We start from the raw sequence: 25,734 nt of genomic DNA, 5'->3' as shown, positions 1-25,734 counted from the left end.
ATAGTATGATACATGTTTATGATGATATATTTATGTTGGAATGAACAAATTGAATTGTATTATTTTACGTAGTTGTTACAATAAAATCTCTAAATCAAAGGTTGTCACATCGTGTATGAGGTGAGTATGAAGTCATACTTAGATAAGAACCTTGTCTCATTTGTGGATCTATTACTCTTGTTTATTCGTATTTTTTATATTTACTTGGAAATAAATGTGATATACTTTTCAGAAAGGATAACTTTTTTAAAAACCTAATCGATTTCAGTTAGTTATTGATAGGTGTACAACTTTTCAGACTTCAAACGTACGTAGTTTACTTCTGAATAAGTTCTGAACTTTCTGTTACTAAACAGAGCATTAATTTAATTTTATACAGGATGGGCTATAAAGTGATAGTAAGTATTTTTTTATTATAAAATTGCATAAGATCAATTACATATACGTTAGTAATATTTTTGTACAAAGTTAAGCGCTGAAGAGTTTTAGTAGTGAATTTGAAATATTTGTCTTAAAGTCCTAATTATAATAAAAAAAAAGGAAAAGTCCCAATTTGTGCATTAGACTAATTTCTAAAAGTAAAGAGTGATGCTAAAAGGTGTCGCTTATCTGTCTGACGCCAATTCTTGTCGCTAGCTTGCATACAATTTGCTGACTTAGAACTATTATGACGATTTAATTGTAACTTGTTTAAATTTAGTTATTTCAAAACAAATAGGGTGCACTAGGGCCGAACTTGGCAATTTGCCGACACCCCCTTCTGCGGAAAGAACAAGTATGTTACCTCATTATGAACAAGGAAGGGGCGGGAAAAGGCACTCGCACTCAGAAACGCCTAAACACTACAAATACAATCAAGGGCGTCCATCAGGGGGGAAGGAGGGGCGCTCGCCCCTAAGAGTAAATTGTACTTGGGAATATTGAAAACTCAATAGAATTTTTACATTAGTTACAGCAAAATTTGAAACTATATTTGAAACGTCGCTTATACTTGCTTCTCCCTTGGAAACCATAACATGGGCGCTCTTGAATACAATCTCGTTGTGTCTGTTTTTTCTTCAAATAATAATCTATTATGGTGGTAAAAGATAAAGAAAACACGCCTGCAGAGAAAAGGTGGTAATCCTCTTTATAGAATTCAATATCGAGCTTCAATCTCAATATATCAGTTTTCGATTTCAGTGCAACTAGTTTTTTATTTTTAATTCTTGGTTTTCTTCTACATCTGTTAAAAAAGAAACAAAAAACTTGTTTCCACCTTCAATGACAACTTGTTTGTAAGAAAGATGAGGCTAGTTTTCGTATGAAAACTGTGATAACTAACTAAATGGAACAGGTGTTCGCAATAGTTCGAGAAGGGAGTTCTTGTATTTGACAGCAATCAAGCAATTCATGCTGGAATTTGTTTGAGTATTTGCTTTAGCACTGTCCGTGTGACCTTAAACTAATGCGACCTAAACATGGTTTATGAATGTAGTATTCAAATAGAAGGTCGGCTAAGTAAATTTAACTACCATCATCATGAAGTCTGTTTCCAGCAAGAAATATTTATTTTAAATATATTTATGACAGATTTTGCAGCCCCCTGCAAATGCACCTGTTGCACATGTGGTAGAGCCGGCCCTGGGTGATACCGAATATGAACTAGGGATGGCCACATTTTTTCGAAAAATACTTTCGAAATACATTTCGAGAAAAATACATTTCTCGAAAACGGAAAATTTTTCGAAAAAGGAAAAAGGAAAATTTTTTCTAAAAACGAAAAATTTTACGAAAAACGAAATTTTTTTCGAAAAACGAAATTTTTTCGAGAAACGGAAAACGAAAACTGTCGAGAAACGGAAACGGATAATTTTCGTAAAACAAACTGAATTCATTTCATTTGTTAGTACTTCCAAACTATAGTATACTATGCACACGTATAGGAAGTCTTATAGAACGGCTATGTTCATCTGTCTGTCTATCCATCCGTTCGTCTGTCGGCTGGCATCAGAGCAAGAGCGGTAAGAAATAGCGAGAAGCATACATAGTTTTGCAACACGAATAAATTCATCTAATCCATTTGACTTTTATTTAATCCAGAAGTGGTAGAGATCTATTCCTTTCTGCTACATTGTTGATCACCACAGAACACAAACCCGGTAATATATAGAAAGACGCGGTTTTCCAGAACCAATTCAGTGTCCCAAGAATATATTCAATGTTCGCCCTTATTACACTTGCAGATTGAGCTATGCATAAATGTCGGAAGTCTTTAGAATGGCTTTGTCCGTCTGTCTGTCGACAGGTGTCAGAGCAAAAACAGTAACAGATATTCAGAAGTCGTTTCTTGCGGTCGATTTAGAGCCCCTAAAATAGGTTCGATCTCCACCGTTAACCCTCCATTCAAACCATAAGTGGTTCAAATACCCTTTTTTGGTTTCAATTTTTATCTCTATAGAACTAAAAGAGTAATAGATGGCTAGAAGCGTTTTATTGCAAACAATTTAGCGTCTGAAGACAACATATAACTATCCACAGCATTCAATCAAAACCAGAAATTGTTTATATTTACTATTATTTCCAGTTTCAATACTGAATTACGAGATATCGAGATGTAGATTTTTGCAATCGATTCAGCTACCAAAAAATAGGTCTATCTTTTTCCATTAATCCTCTATTCAGATCGGAAGTTGTTTAAAATAACCGTTTCCGGTTTCAACATTGATCGATATAGAACAAAAACAGTAATAGATAGCCACAGGTGTTTTTTTTTTTAATCGAATCGACACAACGTCTCAAGAGCATATAAGCTATATATAATCTCAACCCACAATACTATCGAAACCGAAAGTGGCTGAATTTACTAGTATATTGGTTTCAATACTGATTTTTATAAAACAAAAACTTGGAGAAATCGTGATGTAGTTTTTTGCTATCGACTAAGCGTTCTAAGAATAGGATCTACCTTCTTCCTTGCTCTCTATTCACACCAGAAGTGGTTTAAATTAACGATTACAAGTCTCAACATTTATCGCCACAGAAAAAAAAATGGTATTAGATAGCGACAAGTGGTTCACCTACAATTCATTCAGGGTCTCAAGAGGAAATGCCATTACAACCCCCAACACTCCACAAGGCAGAAATAGTTGAAGTTTATTACTATTTTTGATTTTATAGGTAATACTAATTTTCATAGAGCAAAATCGGTGAGAGATATCGAGTTGCATTTAAAAAAAAACAATCCAGCATCCCAAGAATAGATTTCACCTTCTTCGTTAACACTTGCATAACCGAAAACAATATGTTTCATACAAAGTATTTGTTACTGAAAAATTTAATACTCTATGAGGAGTCCCTCAAGGATCTAATCTAGGTCCTCTGTTGTTTCTTCTTGTTATTAATGTTATTCCTCTATGTATTAAAAACTTCTCAAGTTCTTCTTTTTGCCGACGATCTCAAATTATACTCCAAAGTTAGTTCAATTGATGACTGCGTGAAACTTCAACAAGATCTAGAGAGTATTCAAATGTGATGTGATAAGAATAAATTAGTCCTGAATGTTTCCAAATGTAAATCTGTATCTTTCACGAGGAAAGAAAACCAAATTCACTTTACGTATACAATAAGTGGCACTTCCTTGTCTACTCCAAATACTATCAAAGATCTAGGAGTTATATTTGATAGCAAATTAACCGTTACTCAACACATTGACATGATAACGAGTAGTACATATAGAAACCTAGGTTTAATTTATAGGATAGGGCAGGATTTTAACAAACAACCAACATTTATAAGGTTATATTTTTCATATGTGAGGTCAAAATTAGAATACTGTTGTACTGTTTGGACACCAAATGTCACTAAATATACTGATGCAATAGAAAATATACAATTTAAATTCTTAAAATTGCTTGCATACAAGAAAACCGGTTTCTACCCAAAGTATGTCCCTTATGAAGATTTTGTATGGAATTTTAATTTTCAAACATTAGAAAAAAGGAGATGTGTTTTTGATTTGTTGTTCTTACATAAATTATTAAATGATAAAATTGATTGTCCAGAATTAGTTTCAGAAGTATTATTACGTGTCCCAACAGGTAAGACTAGAACATAAATCGCTTTGACATTCTATTGTAGAAAAGCAAGAACAAAAATATTACATAAGTCTCCTCTGTGGAGAATGGGTGCTTCATATAATGAAATTATTAGATTTCATGTAATAGATATGTTTAGTATGTCAGAGAACAAGTTCAAAAGAATTACCATGCAATAACTTATGTATAATTAGATAACGTATATTTGTGTATGTATATAATGTATGTATAATAGTGTATATTAAATAATTCTGTATACGACACTATAACTGGGCATTAAGCCTGTTGTGTTGTCCTTATGAAATAAATAAATAAATAAACACTTTATTTGAACCGAAAGAGTTCAAATTAACCACTTTCGGTTTTAACACTTGTCGCGATAAAACAAAAATTGTAATAGATAGCGACAAGCAATTTTCTGGAATCAATTCAGGGTTTTAAGAGAACATATCGTCATAACGTGCTTCACTCTGTTGTAACCGAAAATGCTTGAAATTTACTACTACTTTCGGTTCCAATACTTATATTCATAGAACAAAAACTATAAAAGATATCGAGAAGAGGTTTATTTAAAATTGATTTAGCGTCCTAAGAATAGATTCCATGTCCTCCCTTAACCCTCTATTCAAGCCGGAAGTGGTTCAAATTAACCATTCCTGCTTTCAATCTTTATCCCCATAGAACAAAAACGATAAGTGATAGCTAATAATGGCTTTTTGATACTGATTCATCATCCGAGGAACATATTTTATCTTTGATCTTATTAATCTATTCCAACCAGGAGTTTTAGTTGTGCTACTTGTTGTACTAAAGTTTGAGTATTCAATTCGCATAGATTGGAAATCTACCGTATTTTTACACTGTGAAACGAAACTCACTTGTTTTCCCTACAAAAACAGGAAGTAGGAAAATGTATCACAACCAGGGGCGGATCCAGGGGGGCGATCGCCCTCCCCCCTTCAGAAGAGGACACTTTTTTATTTTATATATAAATAAAACTCATCCCAGAGTTTGGAGCTCTTAAAAGTAGCTCTAAGTAGCAGTATTACAACCCACCGCCACCCCCCAGAAGTCCGTCCTGGATCCGCCCCTCATCACAACTCCCGGTTTCAGTATTGATCACCATAGAGCAAAAATAATAAGAGATAATATATATATATATATATATATATGAATCCAGGATTCGAAGATTGTCATCTCGATCGCTATCCCTCTATGTAAACCCGAAATAGTGAGAAACTACCATTTCCGGTTTCATAGTAAAGAAAAAACGATAGCCGGAAGCAGCTTTTGAAATGGATTCTGTGCCACAATAGTAGTTTCCATCTCTAAGTTTAATGGAACCGAAAGTGATAAATATTAATTATATCTCTGGTTACAATATTTTTTCTCATAGAACGAGAGAGGTACTAGGAAGCACCAAACATTTCTTTTAAATATATAATTTCATAATTCCAAGAAAAGATTTCAAGCCCTGCCCACTGGTCTAGTGGCTAGCGCGTATTCCTTTGATGCACAGGGTCCCGAGTGAGAAAACATTGAACGTTTTATGGTGGTTCGGATTCCACTTTAAAATGTAGGTCCACGTCTTGTATAGTCTCGCTCGATACTGAAAAGGGACGCTGAATTAGAGATGTGGGTCGGATAAATACCTAGTGGGTAGGAAATAAAAAAATGGGTATTTACCCTTTTTGCATTTACCTACCCAAAAAATGGGTATTTTACGAAAATTCAGTTATTATATAGTTTTAAGAATTATTAACTATACCGGTAACTTTTTTCCGTATTTTATTAATTACTGAAATTGTTACAAATGTTACACTACGGATATTTTACACAAGAAAGCATAACATCCCTTAGTTTTTTTTGGAGATTTTTTCAGCACTTTGCACTGTTGCAGAAGTGCAAGACCTAACAACACCACAGCACTGGTTTGAATATCAAAGAAGGAAGATAATTGTTGGAGTTGGTCGCGCATTAGTCTTTGCCTTCAATGCTAGTCTTGTGCTATGCTCTGACTGTTCTGCAAGTTGGGATTGCATTAGTTTCTGTCTAAACGATATTATTTCACTGTTATTTCAAAACTGACTTGAAAGACTAGAAATATAACATGGGAAGAAGAAGGGTCGTGTAAAGCAGTTCTTTAAAGCCAAAAACAAAGGTGTTGTTTGCAAGTTCTGTAATAAAGAATATAAACATGCGAATGTCAATAAAATGCCAAATTATCTGGAAAAGAGTTTTAAGTGCCATGCTCAGGTGAAACAGCTTGAAGTACTTTTTCGAATACCGTTGCAGTACATCATCTGCGAAAGAAATAGCTATGTTATTAGAAATATACATTCCTGATGTTTGAGTGTCACAAGAAAGCCCTGCACCTCTATCATGGGATTTATATCCAAATACAGTTACTAGATCTCATTCAAGTAAATCATTGGGTTCTTTGTCATCATTTGTGAACTGTGTGGATGAATCACAAACGTAAGCTTCAAACAGTTTAGTATAGCTTAATTCAGTAAGGCGTATATTAACCCTTACGGTACCAAGAAGGTATTCGTGGAACCCACAACCAATTGCTTTTTTGCCCGAACAAAAAATTCAGCATTGTCAGAAGGAATGTTAAGAACGGAATTGAATTGCATTTCTTTCTCAGTGTCTATTGGTTTACCTTTCAGAAGCCTACAAATAGGAGTTCACGAACGTCTCTCCCCGTTGGTAAGGCATACATTTGAGAGTGCCTGAAGCTTCAATGTGAGCTGTTATATATATATATAATTAATGTTACATATACCTACAGGGCAGTGTCCAATCGAAGTGATAACACCTCAGCTGGGAAAAGAACAACCATCAACAAGAATATAATTTAATAAAACTTTTGAATGAAATCGAGACTTGAAGCAAAGAAACATTTCATCCAAGAAATATAAGAAAATGTAAAGCAAACGGTTCTATACCGCCACGACACCACAACAAAGATTACATTACATTAATCTTTTAAAAATTTTAAGTAGTAAAACTGAAGTAGTAATTCTACTACTTTACTGCTACTAACTGATTTTCTTTCCTCGTGAAAGATACAGATTTACATTTGGAAACATTCAGGACTAATTTATTCTTATCACATCACATTTGAATACTCTCTAGATCTTGTTGAAGTTTCACGCAGTCATCAATTGAACTAACTTTGGAGTATAATTTGAGATCGTCGGCAAAAAGAAGAACTTGAGAAGTTTTTAATACATAGAGGAATAACATTAATAACAAGAAGAAACAACAGAGGACCTAGATTAGATCCTTGAGGGACTCCTCATAGAGTATTAAATTTTTCAGTAACAAATACTTTGTATGAAACATATTGTTTTCGGTTATGCAAGTGTTAACGAAGAAGGTGAAATCTATTCTTGGGATGCTGGATTGTTTTTTTTTAAATGCAACTCGATATCTCTCACCGATTTTGCTCTATGAAAATTAGTATTACCTATAAAATCAAAAATAGTAATAAACTTCAACTATTTCTGCCTTGTGGAGTGTTGGGGATTGTAATGGCATTTCCTCTTGAGACCCTGAATGAATTGTAGGTGAACCACTTGTCGCTATCTAATACCATTTTTTTTTCTGTGGCGATAAATGTTGAGACTTGTAATCGTTAATTTAAACCACTTCTGGTGTGAATAGAGAGCAAGGAAGAAGGTAGATCCTATTCTTAGAACGCTTAGTCGATAGCGAAAAACTACATCACGATTTCTCCAAGTTTTTGTTTTATAAAAATCAGTATTGAAACCAATATACTAGTAAATTCAGCCACTTTCGGTTTCGATAGTATTGTGGGTTGAGATTATATATAGCTTATATGCTCTTGAGACGTTGTGTCGATTCGATTGAAAAAAAAACACCTGTGGCTATCTATTACTGTTTTTGTTCTATATCGATCAATGTTGAAACCGGAAACGGTTATTTTAAACAACTTCCGATCTGAATAGAGGATTAATGGAAAAAGATAGACCTATTTTTTGGTAGCTGAATCGATTGCAAAAATCTACATCTCGATATCTCGTAATTCAGTATTGAAACTGGAAATAATAGTAAATATAAACAATTTCTGGTTTTGATTGAATGCTGTGGATAGTTATATGTTGTCTTCAGACGCTAAATTGTTTGCAATAAAACGCTTCTAGCCATCTATTACTCTTTTAGTTCTATAGAGATAAAAATTGAAACCAAAAAAGGGTATTTGAACCACTTATGGTTTGAATGGAGGGTTAACGGTGGAGATCGAACCTATTTTAGGGGCTCTAAATCGACCGCAAGAAACGACTTCTGAATATCTGTTACTGTTTTTGCTCTGACACCTGTCGACAGACAGACGGACAAAGCCATTCTAAAGACTTCCGACATTTATGCATAGCTCAATCTGCAAGTGTAATAAGGGCGAACATTGAATATATTCTTGGGACACTGAATTGGTTCTGGAAAACCGCGTCTTTCTATATATTACCGGGTTTGTGTTCTGTGGTGATCAACAATGTAGCAGAAAGGAATAGATCTCTACCACTTCTGGATTAAATAAAAGTCAAATGGATTAGATGAATTTATTCGTGTTGCAAAACTATGTATGCTTCTCGCTATTTCTTACCGCTCTTGCTCTGATGCCAGCCGACAGACGAACGGATGGATAGACAGACAGATGAACATAGCCGTTCTATAAGACTTCCTATACGTGTGCATAGTATACTATAGTTTGGAAGTACTAACAAATGAAATGAATTCAGTTTGTTTTACGAAAATTATCCGTTTCCGTTTCTCGACAGTTTTCGTTTTCCGTTTCTCGAAAAAATTTCGTTTTTCGAAAAAAATTTCGTTTTTCGTAAAATTTTTCGTTTTTAGAAAAAAATTTCCTTTTTCCTTTTTCGAAAAATTTTCCGTTTTCGAGAAATGTATTTTTCTCGAAATGTATTTCGAAAGTATTTTTCGAAAAAATGTGGCCATCCCTAGTTCATATTCGGTATCACCCAGGGCCGGCTCTACCACATGTGCAACAGGTGCATTTGCAGGGGGCTGCAAAATCTGTCATAAATATATTTAAAATAAATATTTCTTGCTGGAAACAGACTTCATGATGATGGTAGTTAAATTTACTTAGCCGACCTTCTATTTGAATACTACATTCATAAACCATGTTTAGGTCGCATTAGTTTAAGGTCACACGGACAGTGCTAAAGCAAATACTCAAACAAATTCCAGCATGAATTGCTTGATTGCTGTCAAATACAAGAACTCCCTTCTCGAACTATTGCGAACACCTGTTCCATTTAGTTAGTTATCACAGTTTTCATACGAAAACTAGCCTCATCTTTCTTACAAACAAGTTGTCATTGAAGGTGGAAACAAGTTTTTTGTTTCTTTTTTAACAGATGTAGAAGAAAACCAAGAATTAAAAATAAAAAACTAGTTGCACTGAAATCGAAAACTGATATATTGAGATTGAAGCTCGATATTGAATTCTATAAAGAGGATTACCACCTTTTCTCTGCAGGCGTGTTTTCTTTATCTTTTACTACCATAATAGATTATTATTTGAAGAAAAAACAGACACAACGAGATTGCATTCAAGAGCGCTCATGTTATGGTTTCCAAGGGAGAAGCAAGTATAAGCGACGTTTCAAATATAGTTTCAAATTTTGCTGTAACTAATGTAAAAATTCTATTGAGTTTTCAATATTCCCAAGTACAATTTACTCTTAGGGGGCGAGCGCCCCTCCTTCCCCCCTGATGGACGGCCTTGATTGTATTTGTAGTGTTTAGGCGTTTCTGAGTGCGAGTGCCTTTTCCCGCCCCTTCCTTGTTCATAATGAGGTAACATACTTGTTCTTTCCGCAGAAGGGGGTGTCGGCAAATTGCCAAGTTCGGCCCTAGTGCACCCTATTTGTTTTGAAATAACTAAATTTAAACAAGTTACAATTAAATCGTCATAATAGTTCTAAGTCAGCAAATTGTATGCAAGCTAGCGACAAGAATTGGCGTCAGACAGATAAGCGACACCTTTTAGCATCACTCTTTACTTTTAGGTATTAGCCTAATACACAAATTGAGACTTTTCCTTTTTTTATAATTAGGACTTTAAGACAAATATTTCAAATTCACTACTAAAACTCTTCAGCGCTTAACTTTGTACAAAAATATTACTAACGTATATGTAATTGATCTTATGCAATTTTATAATAAAAATACTTACTATCACTTTATAGCCCATCCTGTATAAAATTAAATTAATGCTCTGTTTAGTAACAGAAAGTTCAGAACTTATTCAGAAATAAACTACGTACGTTTGAAGTCTGAAAAGTTGTACACCTATCAATAACTAACTGAAATCGATTAGGTTTTTAAAAAAGTTATCCTTTCTGAAAAGTATATCACATTTATTTCCAAGTAAATATAAAAAATACGAATAAACAAGAGTAATAGATCCACAAATGAGACAAGGTTCTTATCTAAGTATGACTTCATACTCACCTCATACACGATGTGACAACCTTTGATTTAGAGATTTTATTGTAACAACTACGTAAAATAATACAACTCTATTTGTCTCATTCCAACATAAATATATCATCATAAACATGTATCATACTATATTGTAGGCAAATATCTACACACACAGTCAATAAATTACTAAGAAATAAACATGAAAAATACATAAACCAAAAATAAAATCTTCCTAACACTTTTATCTGCTAGTGCTCCTCATTCACTCGTGTTCGAGAAACAAATCTCAACTCCGTTTCCCATCGTATCACAGCGTTTCCCAACATTTTTCACCTTGCGGCACACTACAGGTGTAACTGGAATTCTCGCGGCACACTCATAGATATTATTATTTGTAAATATAAAATACCGTGGTATTTTTTCTGTGATTGCTGATCTCCTCACAGTGAAAAAAACTCGATCACTGGTTTTTCCTCGTGGTAAATCATTATGCTTATTTTTCATTCTAATTAAAAAATAGAAAACAATTCCAATGAAATATTGGACTCAGGTTTTTAAAACTAAGCTTTCTTTTTCGAAAACTGTATCCAACCTTTCACTAAGACGAAAGATCACTAAATAACGAACGAACAAACAAATCTCTTTTAGTTTTAAAACACAAATGTAGGTAATTTGTATGCATGTTTGCTTTGTCGAAAGGATTGAATGATATTTTAAACTTTCAAGTTACGAAATAGTCTGCAGCAGTAAAGGAGCAATAATAGTCGTAAAAATGATAACAAATAGTTTTTTCAACATTAAAAATGTACAGAAAAGTAAGACGGTATGTAACTTGAAGTATTAGACTCATAGTAGAGGTTCATAGTAATGTGAAATACAAATATACATTTTTCCTTTGTCTTGCAATTTGATTGCTATAGAATTAATAATTTGTTTCGATTTCCTCCCGGCACACCGGTTGGGAAGCTCTGCCCTATCCAAATATCGAGTATACACGATGACTAGTATAAAATTAATACTGATATTATAACCATTCAGTGCTATCAAAATATTTACGATGAGATTCTATTGCGACCCTAAATTATTTAATCTTCAAAGGAAAGTTCATCGAAACAATAACTACAATAATATTTTTCACTCTTCAAACTAATTGTCTTCAACGGAAAATAAAATGCTCATATTCACTAGAACCTTCAAATTCTTCCGATTTACAACAAGTTCAAATTCCGCTGGAATCAGATTGATCATTCCATATAAGATGAATCTGCTTCAGATTAACTTGCATATCCACCTTCTTCTGGTTTACTATCGGAACCACCACTGGAATCAGACGAATCATCTCCACCGGAAGACGATCCTGCTTGATGTTCACTTCCACCTCCATGTTCTTCTGGTTTACTATCAGAACCACCACTGGAATCAGAAGAATCACCCCCACCGGAAGACGATCCTGCTTGATGTTCACTTCCACCTCCATGTTCTTCTGGTTTACTATCGGAACCACCACTGGAATCAGACGAATCATCTCCGCCGGAAGACGATCCTGTTTGATGTTCACTTCCACCTCCATCTTTTTCTGGTTTAGTATCAGAACCACCACTGGAATCAGACGAATCATCCCCAGCAGAAGACGATCCTGCTTGATGTGAACTTCCACCTCCATGATCTTCTGGTTTACTATCAGAACCACCACTGGAATCAGACGAAACATCCTCACTGGAAGACGATCCTGCTTGATGTTCACTTCCACCTCCATGTTCTTCTGGTTTACTATCAGAACCACCACTGGAATCAGACGAATCATCTCCACCGGAAGACGATCCTGCTTGATGTTCACTTCCACCTCCATCTTCTTCTGGTTTACTATCAGAACCACCACTGGAATCAGACGAATCATCCCTACTGGAAGACGATCCTGTTTGATGTTCACTTCCACCTCCATCTTTTTCTGGTTTAGTATCAGAACCACCACTGGAATCAGAAGAATCATCCCCACCGGAAGACGATGCTGCTTGAGGTTCACTTCCACCTCCATCTTCTTCTAGTTTATTATCAGAACCACCACTGGAAGATGACGTTGCTGCAGATTCACTTGCTCCGTCAGTTGGTTGTGAAAGACTTGCTTGTGAAGATTGGTCTGAAGTTTGTGATTGAGCACCATTGTCACTAGCACCACCAACTGGTCTGTCCACATGCCCGCATTGGGCATAATTACACCCTCACCTAGTACTGGATACCGCTTCATTAGCTAGGCATTCTATACTATCCTTTCATTAAATCCAAATCCAAGGGAGCACGGTAGCTCAATGTTAGAACGCTTAACTCTTGTGCGTTTGATCCCAGGTCAAGTGAGTTTATGGCAGACAACATCGTGTCCGTGTGTTTTCCCGAGATACTCTCATTACCTCCCACATTATCATTCCACGATTCCGAAAACTTTTCGTGAAACGAAAAATCAACGGAAAACGAAATTTTTTCGATAAAACGAAAAACATTTTTATTTCAAAAAACGAAAAAGAATGTTTTACGAAAAACGAAAAATCTTTCGAAAAAACGAAAAACAATTTTTTTCGAAAAAACGAAAAACGAAATTTTTTCGAAAAAACGAAAAACGATAACGATTTTTTTCGGAAAAACAAAAATAGAAAATTTTCCGAAAAAAGAAAAACGAAAAACAAAAATTTCGAAAACCGAAAAACGAAAAACGATTTTTTTCGAAAAAACGAAAAACGAAATTTTTTTCGAAAAAGCGAAAAAAAGGAAAAAACGAAAAATGAAATTTCCGAAAATCGAACAACAGATTTTTCGAGAAAGGCCATCCCTAATATGAACGTGCCTGAAGCCACTGTTTATTATTATGATAAGAGTCGTAACCATATTTAGATTTGATCATGAATATTTGTGTGATTACATATTGTTTGGGCCAATAGAAAGATAAATGTAAACGGTTAGAGCTTTTAATCAAGTATGACATTGACCTATATTGTACAGCGGGCCGAAGGATTGCGTGCAATAACCAGTTATATTAATAAAAAAAATAATAATATTCCGAAATGATAGCTGATTATTATATCGATTTTAAAGCATGTTAATTTATACTTTCTGTAGGTTTTGGAACAGGTAATCATAAATCAATTTCAATGGTCACAAAAATATTTCATTGATTCATAGTTATTAATTATTGTACGTTGATTTTGTCGTGTTACCAAACATACGAGGGCTATTTTTTTTTTAACTTACACCAAGCCACCAGAGGGGAATTACATGGGACGACGTAACGGAGATAAGACAGAGTTATTCATTCATGTCGTCCACATCTTACACCGATAGACAGAGTATACTATTAGAGAGTATCGGGCGAAGATGGCTATTCGTTGAAAATGCTTACAAGTTTACTGCTTGGAACTTACTCCAAGAGACAGCAGAGTAACGCGCTTACCAGAGAGAATATGGTATGTCTATTTAATGAACGAAAGGAGTCATGAAGCTTGGCCTAGAACTACCAATTTCAACAGCCAATAGAATGCGAGAGTAGAGTTCTAGTAGTCAAACCCCATCCATGAAATTTTGTTAGTGTCGTCTCTCGTGCTTTACGAACAACATCTCCTGGGTATACAGTGTTGTCGGATTGCCACTAGTTATTGTTACCGTATTGAAATTGTTTTACGTTTTATTATTATTATTGTTACCGTTTAATTCGAATAATTGTAAGTGTTTGTATTATAGTTCTTTAAGTGCTGTTTCCTTGGTTGCTCGTTCGCCATGTCTTCTATGTTGGCAACATCGTTGGTGCACTTCTACTCTTTCACGTTTTCTCAAGTCTGCGTTCAGAAAACAGCTCCACGAATCGCACCAAATTCTTCCGATGCATTACACCTGAGACAAAGCAGTTCTATGATGGGTGTAGAGTATGGTGGAGCGAAAAAAAATAAGATTTTCGAGTATCGAATTGCAATAGAGCTCAAAAGTTGCGTATTCGCACACTAATCAATGGGAAAATGCCAAAAAAAAAAAAAGATCACAGTTAAGTCTCCAGTTCGCGCAACCGGACTAAAGTTTGAAAAAGATGACAAAAACACCAAAGTTTACTTTAACGCGAAAAAAAGTCAGATTTTAGAGTATCGAATGCTAATAGAGCTCGAAAGTTGCGTATTTGCTTGCTAATTAATGGGAAAATAATGAAAATAATCATACATAATGAAAATAATCATCTCAGTTCGCGCAAACTGCCTATAGTTAAAAAAAAAACACCAAAATTTACTTTTACGCAAGAAACATGCAGATTACTTATTTTTCATTTCTATAGCCTCCAAGTGCTTTATTTTAGTTGCGTGAGATCATGTTTGTTAATAATTCGTTAATGTGACTGATTTTATATTTTTATTTTCATAATGATTTTGCAGCTCTTCGCCCATTTCTCAACTTTTTCCCCTCGAAATGGCCCAAACCTCACCATGAGGAGGTGGCTGCAATTCGAGTTCCAACCATACCCTATTCAACCATCCCATCAATTAGGATGTACTAAATTATTTTGACTTAGTCAAGGATGTTGTCTTAAATTTAGATTCTTTCTATCAAATTTTGGCATTGAGGGTCTTGAGAGTGTAGCCATCTCTGTTTTCTTGTCTGCACACTTTTCCTATAGATTCTGTAACAAGTTTGACAGAACTTTCAACTTACTGAGTATAGAATGGAAAATTTAAGAACTCATGAGCAGAAATTTAAGAAGTCAAACTCATGAGCAGTTTTGTCATGCATAAGTGATAAGATTGACTTTCGACTACTGGAGGGGCGACAGCTTACATTTTCTACAATCTATCAGCTCACTGTACTCTGTGGCATCAAAATTTATTGAAGGCGCCTTAAAAATTCTAACAGAGCGATTCAGACAGGGCAGTGTGCTCCAGATGTTTCTATAAGAGATCCTAAACCTCTCAGTCATTCCCGATGACTGACATGTGCAAACCGAGTTTTACGGTTGTGTGTTTCTCAAACAAATCCTACAAACGAACTCAAAGTGTTTGTAAACTACATTATAAAGACATATGGTCCTGTCTGGTTCGACATGGAGAGATATCAGTCAGTGAAATATGGACCTAAACATACTTTGAAAGTAGTTCAAACAATTAGACATTTGCCAAATAACATTAAAAGAATCATCGATCCTGTTTTCCATGCCATACTCAGGAAGTTGAAAGTGTGTCGAACTTGTCACAAAGTCTGCAGGAAAAGTGTGGCGAAAAAAAAAAAAAAAAAAAAAAGATGGCTACATTAGAACAACTTTGCTCTCAAGATTTGCAATGCCAAAATTTGATATTAAAATATCAGTATTTAAGACATCCTTGACTAAATCAACATAATTTAGCACAGCCTAATTGAAAGGAGAGTTGTGTTGGGTGCGGGTGGAACTCGAAATGCAGCCACCTACTCGTGGTGAATTCTGGGTCATTTCGAGAAAAAAAAAACGTTCAGAAATAGGCGAAGAGCTGCAAAATCATTATGAAAATAAAATGTATAAAATTACTCACATTAACGAATAAATAACAAACATGACCTTACACAACTAAAATAAAGTACTTAGACGCTATATAAATTAAAAAAGTAATTTGTAAATTCCTTGCGTAAAGGTAAATTTTGGTGTTTTATCTCATTTTTTTTAAAAAACTTTAGGCTGTTTGGTCGAACTGAAGATTCAAAGTGTGATTATTTTCGTTATTTTCCCATTGATTAGTGTGCGAATATGCAACTTTTGAGCCCTATTAGAATTCGATACTCGAAAATTTGATATTTTCGCTCCACCCCAGTGGAGAGGCCAGGCTTCACGAGTTGTCGGGGTCAGTATAGAGGTGCAAGGGCTCGGAGGAAGCAGGCTTTATTTATTTATTTATTTATTTTGAAAAAGCCAAAGTTCTTTCCTCGGCTTTTTGGCTTTCAAAAAATATTTCAATACTAACTGATACGTTTGTTCTTCGCACGGGATGAAGAGTTTTATGAAAAATATTTGAATCTCTTTTCTCTTTAGGATACGTAATACAATGAAGTGGAGCGATAAAAGGACAGAAGATATTCTATTTTTTACATAAATCAACGAATCATAATCAAGCATGTCACGCTAGATCGTACTCCATCGAACACAGGAATTATTTTATTCTTATTTGATAGTTTTTTTTTTTTTTTTTTGTAAAAAGAAATATTTCCGAAATATGTAGATTTGCGTATTCTACAGTGTGCATCATATGATATTTTGTCTCTTACATTAATGATGCCTTTGCCACTAGACTAAAATTCTTAAGAAATATTTTCTTGTAATGTAAACATTTTGTCACCGTTTAAAAGTTTAATTCTTTTCTTAAAATTCGAATTACAGAGTAGCTATCTGAATGGAATATGAAACTAGCATATTCAGTGTTGTCCTCCTGGTGCCAAAGAAAGTATGTGTCACACGTATTTGGTAATAAATGGGACACTGTGACTCAATGGTATAATGCTTACCTTTAGTGGGAGAGGTTCAACCCATGAGAATTTATGGTGGACACTATGGTGCTCGTTTTTTAAAGTTTCTTCTTTTTCCTTCCACATTCTCATTTCAGTAATTATTTCATAATTTTCACTTTTGTTAACCACTTTCTGTCCCTTTTAGCTCACCAACATTAAAAGTTACTGAATGCGAATGGTAATTTTTTTATATATGTTCTGCTTTGTTTTTTGCTGAAGACCGTTCTTGCTATCCACTATATTAAGACAGTATTGAATTTCACGTTTATTATGCTCATTCTGTGAAGCAAACACTTTTCAGTAGACAACCACAAAAATAGTGCGAAACTCCACACTTCCTCTTCTAAACATTATGCTTCACTGTCCCTCTCATTTGTCGAACTTTCACGAAGGCTAGTCTAACTCAGTGTTGTCTTCCTTCGCGGCTTTGTTCCGAATTTGTGTATTACTCTCAGTACTGTAGTTTCTTCTGGTTGTAACGATGACAAACTGTCATCATATCTCTGTCCCCTAATATGCGAAAGATAAGGCTATGACAATCTAGCCTTTGTGGTATTGTTGGAGGGCTGAAACTTCAATGCTAATATTGCCTCCCTAGTGATTAGGAAGATCATTTTTAGTTGGATACATAAAAAATTAGATAGACTTACAGTTAGTCTCATATCTCTAATGGCTAACACCGCTCTAATGGCTTCTGACTAGAAGCTCTAATAGGCCCTACGTTTCTGACCATATGCTTTCCATATCAGTAGTCAGTGAACCTTTTTGTATCTTTGAGCATGTATTCACAGCGTAAGCAAATATTAGGTAGGGCTTAATGTATGAGATCCAGTACGAAGTTTACTTGCCATTTTACTGTATCTCCCACAGTTTTGCTTCTCGAGTGAAATATTTCTGTCACTTTTCAACATAATATTCATGTTTTTCTACACAGGCAATCTTTTTCTTATCTGTGAAAGGCGAAGACTGAAGGGAATATGTTTTAGACACTGGAAAATTGTAGTTTCCTGCGTACTTCTGAATGCAGACTTCTCTCTCGCAAAGAATCCTTCAGTTTCGAAAACATATAGAAGTAACTGACGATAAGATCAGGTAAGTAGGATGTTATGGAAGCATTTCGATGTTCATATCCTGTATCTAGACTAGTAATGTGTTAGATTTCTCAGTGGAGAACAAAGCCTGTCTCTGAGAATTGTGGCTTATGTCTCTGAACTGCATTAAGCAGTCGCTTCTATACAACAGTTTACCGGCGTACTGCTCAATAATTGTTTTTTCCTTTGATAAAGAACTAGACAGAATTAATTTAAGCAGATAGCATGAGAAATTTTCCCACTTCAGCGGACCTGGCGCAGTGGCAGATCTAGAAGGTAAACTCTGGGGGACCGGAGCCCAAACTTCCAAAAATGTTTAAAAATTAAATTATTCTTGTCACTCAAAAAATCAGGGTAGGGATGCTAGGCATTCCCGGTCCCCGGGCTAGGTCCGCCACTGACCTGGCGAGGCTTCTTGGATGAAAGATAAAGAGGTGTGTTCCCTTTGTTTGGACTACCCTTTTGTTTCTGGGTTGAATATGGAAATGAATGTTTAATTCATTGTGATAATAAACTCGAACAATTGCTCAATGTTTGAACGGTTCTTTGCCAGAAGATCACTGGTAGTTGTCATGCCAAAGACTTCTTCATCCATGTATCAAATGATTTAATGTGGACTGACCTTAGTCAACTATAAGTAGTATCTCATAGTTCTTTCGGCGGTGTCATAAGGGAGTCCTGTAATGGTAAAACATATCCTGAACAGTTGCTTTGCGTCCTCCATGGCCAGGGTCTCAACACGAGTGGTATCTTCTGAAGTGGTGGCATAATTTAAATGTTCTGATTTTAATGAATCTTGACTAGGTTCTCCTCCACTATTAAATTCACGAATAGTACTGTCAGCAAAGGTAATGTTCTCTCAAACACCCCTCAACTTACGGTTAATACCAAAAGTCATCACGGCACGCGCAGTTAAAAACCTATCACGACACGTTCAGTCAAAAACTTATCATGGCATGTTGATGTACCAGAAGGAAATTATCATTTTAGGACAGCATTCTAAAGAACTTTTGTACAGTTTCTTTCAAAGATGAACCTATGTACAGTACGAGTTTCATACAGTAAGAGGAAGCTACACCTTACATATAGAATTAATTTATACATAATTATATTAATTTACTTTGCTTATACCTAGCTTTGAACTGGTGCAGTATCATGTATTTTTGATGCACATATCTTAGTCTTTACGTTCCTTCTACATTTCTATCCAGTTTCGAAATCACAACTCCTGACTGGTAGTAAATCAAGGAAGGTCAATTAAAATGTGTCCAGATAGAGTATGAAATTTTATTATTGCATCAGTATCAAATAAGATACTATATGAAATTGTATTATTTCAAATTATAAAAGCAAATGTTTTATGGGTAACTTAATATTCAAAACTTGAATGGATACGCTTTTTCGCATATTATACATCGTTTTTAGAATTTATTTATTGAAATCAAGTTTAAGCTTCGTACTTCCTCAGAACTACCTATTACAGAATACAGTTGCACCAAGCTATGAATCGATAAGTGCCATATAATGTACGAATAACTTTTGTTTAAGTCAGTGATATAACTTTTCGAACTCAATGATATGATAAAACATTTAATCAAGAACTCATTATATACTGTTAGGAATTTATACATTTATACAATTAAATGTATTATTTTCTAAAAAGAGATATTCTAGATAGGCTAATATTATAAATTTAAATTAAATTGAAAGTTGTAACAATGTTACGTATTGAAAAATAAAATTATACGAGTAAAAATATTTCAAAAGTTTACTAACAAAGATGAAATAATTCTTTAAATTAGTACAACTCAGATGATAAAAATAGTCAGCAGCCTTTGAAACGTCAGTTCAAGAAAATAAAACACGGAAAGAATATCAAAGTGTTACTTATTTCATTATAAAAGTCTCTGTGAGAATTACGCATGTGAATTATTTAATTTTGAAATATGTCTACATTCAATTCTGACTGTTATGTAACTATTTACTTCATTCAAACAAATCGGATCTCGTTATCAGTAAAACCCATTAGCCCGGATACTTCCCTAAATTAACAACGTTCTTTCAAGTAAATGAGCATTGCTGTTGCGTATATTCTGTAGATGCTATGAATGGTGGTTATGGATTAATATTCACCTCGAGTAATCTCAACTGTATTCATACAAATTATTCGTATATGAATGAACTTTAAAATTTGCTTAACAGCTTTTTCAAGCCAACCATTCTGAATGAGGTTTATTCTGGATTTCTTTCATTTACACTAGGCAAATACCGGGGTTATCCCTAACATATAGGTCCCAGGCCAATTTCCTTCCTCGGAGAGTGTGCTCGCCTAAGGCCGTCATCCCTCACACGTGACAAGCTTACTGTAAGTTGCTGTAAGTATTTTTACTGTAAGTTGACCACCATCCTAAATTATTCATTTCTCAATGAAACCAACTATAATCAACATAGAGAAAGTCAATGTATCTAGTTTCCTTATACGCTAAATAGTAATGCAAATTCACTAGATGGAGAGGTAAATTTGTATTGTGTGTATATAAACATAAATAATAACTCATAAAAACAAAATTCTTGTATATTGCGGAGACATTTTTATTATACAGGTACTTGCATACTTGCATAGAAAAAAGATTCATATTAATATCATTTTTTCACATTTACATAAAATTCTTCGTAGTAAGAAAGCAATCATATTATTTTCTTTTAACAGTAATCAAAAATAGGAATATCACATTGAAGTGCGTGTAATGAATATTTACAAAATTGTGTGCATAATTTACAAAGCTGTGCCAAACACATGTTATGCTTTCATATATATTAACTTTTATGCAATAAAATAGAATATTATATTCTTACACATCTGTTATGTATTACATATACATATATACATATATTATTATAAACAGAAAGAATGATATATTTAAAGCAGTGTATTGCGAGTAGATTAAGTAAGAATGTGCTGTTTTCTTAAGATTTTCATTTACCCATGTATATCAGGCAATTGTTTTATGTTCGTAATATTCGAATAGTAGCAATTGTGAGTAGAAGTAAATCAAGAATTGATTTGTATTGTTGAAGTCAATTACCTTTGTTGCTTCGTTTTCCCTAATTAAATATAATGGGGGATGCGATGAATGATGATCATGAATGAATAGTGGCATGGTGTCGTCCGAACTGTATTCATCCAATTATATCTATGTATGAACTTTAACATTTACATTTAGAAGCACAATGATGAATTTAGGAGTTGATATTGTGGGTACTTTCATTTCCAGCTACACACATATAAGATAATATACATTTTTTGTTAAATTAGAAGTAGCACAATTCATTTGAGAAATTAGATTCGAGATATATCAGTTGACGCTATCCTTACTTTCATTTTATAATTTATGCACTTAATTTTACATACTTAATGTTTGAAGATTACAGAAGAAAAAAATGAAGGCCTTGCTTTGAATGAGTATTTTTGTACTCTATCACTAATAAGGAATATCTTGAAATCTGTTAAATAGATGAAAAAAAAGATATCAATTTACAAAAGATTTAGCATGCACAATCATGACGTAAGGAATAAAAATAAGGGTGTCATGAGAGGGGCCGTTGATTGCTAAGGCTATTATTTTAGTTTTCTATTGCTCTTCATTTGTTTTAAAATAGTGCCATTACTCGATTTATGTTGGCATGAAGACTATTCCTATGAAGAAATTATTAATAATTTCTCCCTAGTTTTGTATGTTTCGTTTCTTTCAGTAAATATATTTGTACTATACTTCTGGTTTAGAAAAAAAAACATATACAAGGAGTTGAAGATAGGAGTTAGGGAATCAAGATTTTTTAAATCCCATAGTTAACATGATAAGAATATGCTTCTTGTGACTTACCGTAACCTACGTTTCTGTTTTCATCATTTGTAGCTTTCAATAACATTTTAGTTGGTATATATAAAACACATGTATTTTACACAATGATGAATGTAGGATTTATTATTTTCTTCTAAGTTTTTCTATATGAATCTACAATATTTTTAAAGCAGTTTAGATAGGAAGTCTTTTAAGACAAAATCTTTCGTGTATATGATTCGTTTACGAATTATGTTACAAAGATTGTATTTTGTTACAGAGATCTGAAATTAAGTAAAGTCAAGAGCAACAATATCCAAAAATATTTTGTAGACAGGTCAAAAACTTAAGTCTTTTGAACGATATGTCTAATTTTAGCAATATCTATTTCCGTCCAATAGATGAAAGTTATATTATAGTATTTCATAAGATACTTTGGCAAACGTACCTTGAGTTATTGTCAATATTTTGTTTCATGAGGAACATTTATTTGAGCCGATTTTACAACTTTTTTTCACTACTTCTTTAAATCTTTATATTTCCGTTTATTCAACTTAGTTTTAGCATTTACGTTTCAATGATAAATTAGTGATTACGTTTTACGACGTTTGTTAACATTACTTGAACTATATTATTTTTAAATCGATATATCATGATATTTATTGTAATATTATCCCAACTGTAGTTTCATTAGTTTATATGTAGGTGCAGGCAGGTTTTAAACAACCAAAGCGATTATTTACTGAAAAATATATTTCAAAAAATCCAAGTACATGAGAAAAGTATTTCATATTCATTATTTTAGAAAAATAGTTGTTGGGAATAAACACATATTAGAATAACAGAGAGAAAACTGGCTGCAGAACTGGTGAGAATTGGAACTCCGAATTGTCACTTGCCGGATGGTTGTTCTATGTAGGAAAAGAAACATTCCAACACACATTAAACTGATCATGCCGATTATAGTTCAATTAATAGAACAAAATCTCGGCTTATAAGAGGGTGATCTTCGACTTCCTGTCAAATCAAAGGACATGCCTTTTTTGTTGTTTTTTGCTACTGCTGTTTCGTCCTTACTGGTGTTTCCAATATACATAAAAATAATTTAAATAATTATGAATACATACTTTTGCCTGATAGATTGAAGATTGCGCCTTACATTCCCTCTCAGCACCGAAGAACCCACTACTTACAGTGAAATCTGAAGCCCTGTTTCGATTTCTATCCAATTCCACCGAAAATTAAATCCGTGACCATACACAACGAAGCACGTGCATTAGGTACATGGTCACAAAATTACATATATATATACGATGCATTTTCCCTCATAATGGTAGTAGTAAAGATTGAGAAATGGCCTTTGGAACATTAAAAGTGAATAAACACAACATATTTTATTTATTTGAAGTTAATATTAATAATTTATTTAATTTTATTATTTATCGATATTTGATTTGTTTTAAACGTGTTTTCTAAAAAAAACATGTCATAAGAATTTTTAGATTAACTACGCGTATAAGTGATTTCTCAAGCTTAAAAATTATCTTTCATTCACAGTAGCTATAAAGTACAATTAATGATTAAAGTGTGTGTATTTAGTATCATGTCATCAATGGTAAACTTTTAGACATATTTTAATCCCATTATTTGAAAAATACGGATTTTTCATAGAGAAACCAAATATACTTATAATATGACTTAATTTCTTCATTATTTTGAGCTAGAAAGGTGTCAATGATACCCAACTTAATCCCATTGTTCTGCACACATATATATCCGTAGTTTTCTACAATAGTACAAACCGCAATTTATATATATACATATATGAGTAATATTGTCAACTTTGCTTTTAAAATACGCCTGTTTAGTTACCTATTGTATTCTCTCATGGCATGTCTCTCTCTCTGGAGCGCACACCTACTACTACTTATATTCATTCAAATAGTTCTGCTGAACACTGATTTCTTAATAATAACATGTAGGATATCTGAATAGTTCATAGTTCTAATCTTAACGTGATTAAAGAAGAAACACCTTAAACTCACCAGCATTTAATTTTTGTAATAAGTAATTACTTGGTAGTAAATATATCATTATAGTTGAGGGAGGGATTGCTTAATTATTAAACTGCTACAATAAGAAAACTACATGATTTCACTTGTTGGTTTACGAGAACGAACTATTCTCAGAAACAACATAGAGGTAAAAGCAAGTGTGTATTTTACATATCTAAATTAGTTTTTTTTCTGGGGGGGATAAAGCATTACTGACACTTTCCTGAAAGGAACATAATGTGAATAATAACCACAATTATTATATATTTTTTCATTACTCGAAACTGGCATTTATATCCTCATTTTGCTTTCAAGATATGTATGAATTACAACATACATGTCTTGTAGTTCGTAACTCAGATTTACTCTCACTAATTTTTTTTAAAAAAGCCATGCAATTGAGATTTTTCAGAAGACTAGAGATTGATCATATTCATTTAATTGGAGCTTTATATTGATATGATAAATACAAAATAATTTGCACAATTTTTTATAAAATGGTGAAAGAAATAGTGATACTACATATCAAGCTAGTATCGAAAAACAAATTCAGTATCATTTTATTCTTCTAGATTAATTACCTCTGGTTTCCTTAATGCATTTATGCTAGTAGTTAGAGACAATTCTCATTTTCTGCTTTAAATGATGATGTATCCAAACAATATACATTCTATATTCCAATTAATTTATTATACACTTGAAAGGTAATAATAATAATAATAATAATAATAATAATAATAATAATAATAATAATAATAATAATAATAATATTAATGAATATACATGTTAATGTTTAACGAAATGAAGTTATAATTTAGCTTATTCTAAAATAATTAGTTGTATTGTACGAATGAATAAACGCATTACGTATTTTCATTTTACTAAGGTTGATAATGTAGATCAACCTTAGTAAAATGAAAATACGTAATGCGTATCTCACTGTACAATACAAATAATATAAAAATAAAGCTAATTAACATTTCGAAACTTACACTGTATATTTCTACATTAATATTATATCTTTGAGTTGTCACGAGCATTCTTTTGAGATATGTTATTACTTTTTCTTACTAGGAAGAAATGTTTTCTTGACGGTCTGTAAAATATATGAAATTCGAAATTTTCTTTAAGTTTGTGTCACATTACAACAACAAAAATAAACACAAGTATTAAATAGAGAATATACTATGTACAAATATATATATCATTATACGACCTTCAAAGTTTCTTTCCTTTAATAGCGTTTGAATAATTATTAACAATATATTTATATATACAGGGATATTTTGTGATTATTCTATATTTACATATATACACATACGATGCGTTTACAGCATTACTTTTTCCAGTTTGTCTAGCAAAGATGTAAACTAATTGAAAATATTAAACGGCCATCTCCACATCTATAGATACAACTTTATTTTATAGAATCATAAAGTTACATCAGAAATTAGTCAACATAAAAATGAACCGTTTTCCTTAATTACTATTACCCTTTGGATAAAGCAATTTATTAAATTGAAACTTAATTAGAAATAAATCGTATTGAATCATTCGGAATACAAAACCATAAATTTTAGCAGCTTGAATAATATCCGCTGAAAGTTAGATATGTTCGATTTATGAAAAATAATGGGTTAATTGTTTTTCAATAGTAGTTTAGTGTATTGTTAAAACATTTTATTTTCTACTTGGA

At 33.2% G+C, this 25,734-nt stretch overlaps 1 protein-coding gene across 1 annotated transcript in view; it reads left to right on the top strand.

Moving 5' to 3' along the window:
• LOC145668372 (uncharacterized) overlaps positions 1-25,734 on the top strand; it is a 47,760-nt gene that overhangs the window by 16,447 nt on the left and 5,579 nt on the right. Inside the window, exon 2 of the mRNA XM_081736150.1 lies at positions 17,986-18,143. Coding sequence (XP_081592276.1) covers positions 18,073-18,143 — 71 coding nt within the window. The 5' untranslated portion in view covers positions 17,986-18,072. The remainder of the gene's footprint in view (positions 1-17,985; positions 18,144-25,734) is intronic.

This window comes from Thermobia domestica, chromosome 13 (genome assembly GCF_964235325.1).
Source record: "Thermobia domestica chromosome 13, izTheDome1.hap1.1, whole genome shotgun sequence".
Classification (NCBI taxonomy): domain Eukaryota; kingdom Metazoa; phylum Arthropoda; class Insecta; order Zygentoma; family Lepismatidae; genus Thermobia; species Thermobia domestica.
Note: the sequence above shows the minus strand (reverse complement) of the source record. Positions and strands in the feature narration are given on the sequence as shown.